Here is a 2500-nt window from a genome sequence, read left to right on the forward strand (position 1 = left end):
CATCATCAATGATGATTCATCATCACTGCTTGTTAGTTCCTAATTTGTCGCTTTTCATCTTAAGTGTTACAAGCACTAAAATAAAGCTACAACGCCCTTTTGAGATATTCAAATGAAAAGTGCTTTAGCGGTATCTCTTGTAAAGAGGGCACCCTCAGTACCATCTTTCCATCCCTCGCAGCAAGAGAAGCCATGGTAGCACATAATTTCTTACCAGTATTGGCCCATGGTCTTGCGGCACATTCATTGATAGTAGAAGATTAACCAAGGCCACACCCACATAAGATTTTCCAGTTCCTGGAGGTCCCTGTACGCATGAATGTCACGTGCCAATAAAAGTAAGGATAAAAAAGGAGAAAAGATTAATATATACTAAGGTTTTTGCAATGCCTGATTCACTGGAATGTAATTTCCTTCTGCTACAGGGAAATTTAAATGTAGCTTTTTATTGTTTTGATAAGACAAATCAAATGGTAGAGCTCGAAAAATGAAGGGACTTAAATTAAGGAGTGCATTTCTTCTGTCAAATCCTTAAAAAATGGGCAATAGTGCAAAAAGCTGTCACCGACAGCATAATATAACGAGGGAGCTGGATAACGACTCATTTCATCATTGTCGAGCATGAAGAAATGAACAGAAGTGTAGAACAGAACTAGCTGTGCATGAATTACAAGATATGCAAATATTCACGCACACCCATTTCTGTGTATCTGTTGTAGTTCAAATCAATTTTAATTCCTGGTTGAAACGTTTTAAAAACCAGTTCAGTATTGATTTTCTCTGTTTCAGATTATGTTAATTGGTATTCGAAATAAACAATCAAAATTGAACTGGTTTGAAAATTTTAAACCATAAAGACATTTGAACCACACAAACTAATGTATGTTACTTGTAATTAATAACATGTTAATTAATTTCTTCACATTCGACAATGAAGACGTAAGGTCGTCAAAACGTTTTGTACCATTTTTATCTTTAACTTTACTTTAGAGTGGATGAAACACGGCAGAGACAGAAATATTTCCCACCAATTTTCTTGGCGTTGCTTTCACTTTTAGGGGAAAACTTTATGACCATTCTTTGAACGAATAAGACAGTGAACAAATTTCATGTAATGCTGTATAATATATATTAAGGGTCTGTTCGATTGACTCTATTCCGGAATAAGAATATGTGGAGTGATGATTCAAAACGGTAAGGTTAGTGTTTTGAAGCAACAAGCATGCGTTTGTTAATTTCAATGTGAATCTCAGTAAAAAGGAAGGATCTCTAACTTCTATTCTATGTATTCCGATTCCGGAATACGGTCAATCGAACCCACCCTAAGAAAGAACTCCAGGTCTTACTAGTAAGTGGTTATAGTCTGTGCTGAGTCACTATCCACCAGTGAGAAAAGGCTCAGCCCAAGAGTAGAATTTACTGGTGCCCTGGGCAAGTGGACCCCAGTTTTTCTCGCCCTGAAATTCATGAAATATTTATGCCAACCTGAATTAACACCACTTTGTTCCTCAAAGCCAGTTCAACTGAAGCCAGTTGAGAATCATCCAGAAGAGATTGACAGTGGTCATTCATGCGTAATGAGTCAAAGTCATCCAGAAGGGAATAGTCTGCTGAACCGTCATTGTCTTCCATGCTACTTTCGGGGAGAGTGTCCCTCTCAAAGATGATTCCCCAGTCAGGAGGACGTTTGATTTTACTAATGTAGTCAGCAGGTTCCATATGCTTTGGGTCAGGGAAAATCAAAAATTCCTTGAAAGGGACATGATCTAAACAAAGGAAGTGCAAAGTTATATTTCACTTTAAAAGCGTAGCTTGTACAGTAACAAAAGAAGCTTATATTGCATGCAAGGTTTGATGCATAAGAAGATGACCAAATATTTATTTTAATACTTATTTTCTTTATTTCCTCCAGTTTGTACTAGTTACAAAAGCAATAAGGCTAACAAAAGGAAAGCTTACAGAGAAGGGCAAAAAAATTACGATAACCTAATTATATTATACATTTTTATAAAGATAAAAGAGAGAGCAACAGTCGTAGCTACATACAAGAACTAGGAAGCAAAAATGCGAATGTGATAAACGTATTACAAAGACAGATTAAAAAGTTAATACTGAGCAAAATAGTACTGGAAGAGTGCTGATTGAAAGTGGCATTATGACCAAAAAATAATTTCCTTTTTTTCCCTTTGGATTTCAAAACTATGTTAATTAAACACTAAGTGACCCATGTTTTTAGTCTTGATTTAAAACGACACATTTTGCCTATTTAAACTGGAATTTTCCTGTGTAATGGTCCCTCATTACCATTTAAACTTTAGAATTCTTGAGGGAGCTGGATCTGGATCTTTAAGAATGCAACGCGTGTATATGCAGCATGAGAGTTTTAGGCTTTCGTGTTTTTGATACAGCTATTTCGAGAAAGTTTGTCAAGAATAAAGCGCACGCGACAATCCCGAAAGGTAATATGGGATATGATCAATACACTGTTGCTAACGACTGT

At 36.2% G+C, this 2500-nt stretch overlaps 1 protein-coding gene across 1 annotated transcript in view; it reads right to left on the bottom strand.

Annotated features, from left to right (window-relative positions):
* LOC138025071 (NFX1-type zinc finger-containing protein 1-like) overlaps positions 1–2500 on the bottom strand; it is a 57620-nt gene that overhangs the window by 33347 nt on the left and 21773 nt on the right. Inside the window, exons 10-11 of the mRNA XM_068872324.1 lie at positions 1486–1766; positions 215–307 (exon numbers count right to left, since the gene is read on the bottom strand). Coding sequence (XP_068728425.1) covers positions 215–307; positions 1486–1766 — 374 coding nt within the window. The remainder of the gene's footprint in view (positions 1–214; positions 308–1485; positions 1767–2500) is intronic.

This window comes from Montipora capricornis, chromosome 11 (assembly GCF_036669925.1).
Source record: "Montipora capricornis isolate CH-2021 chromosome 11, ASM3666992v2, whole genome shotgun sequence".
Lineage (NCBI taxonomy): Eukaryota > Metazoa > Cnidaria > Anthozoa > Scleractinia > Acroporidae > Montipora > Montipora capricornis.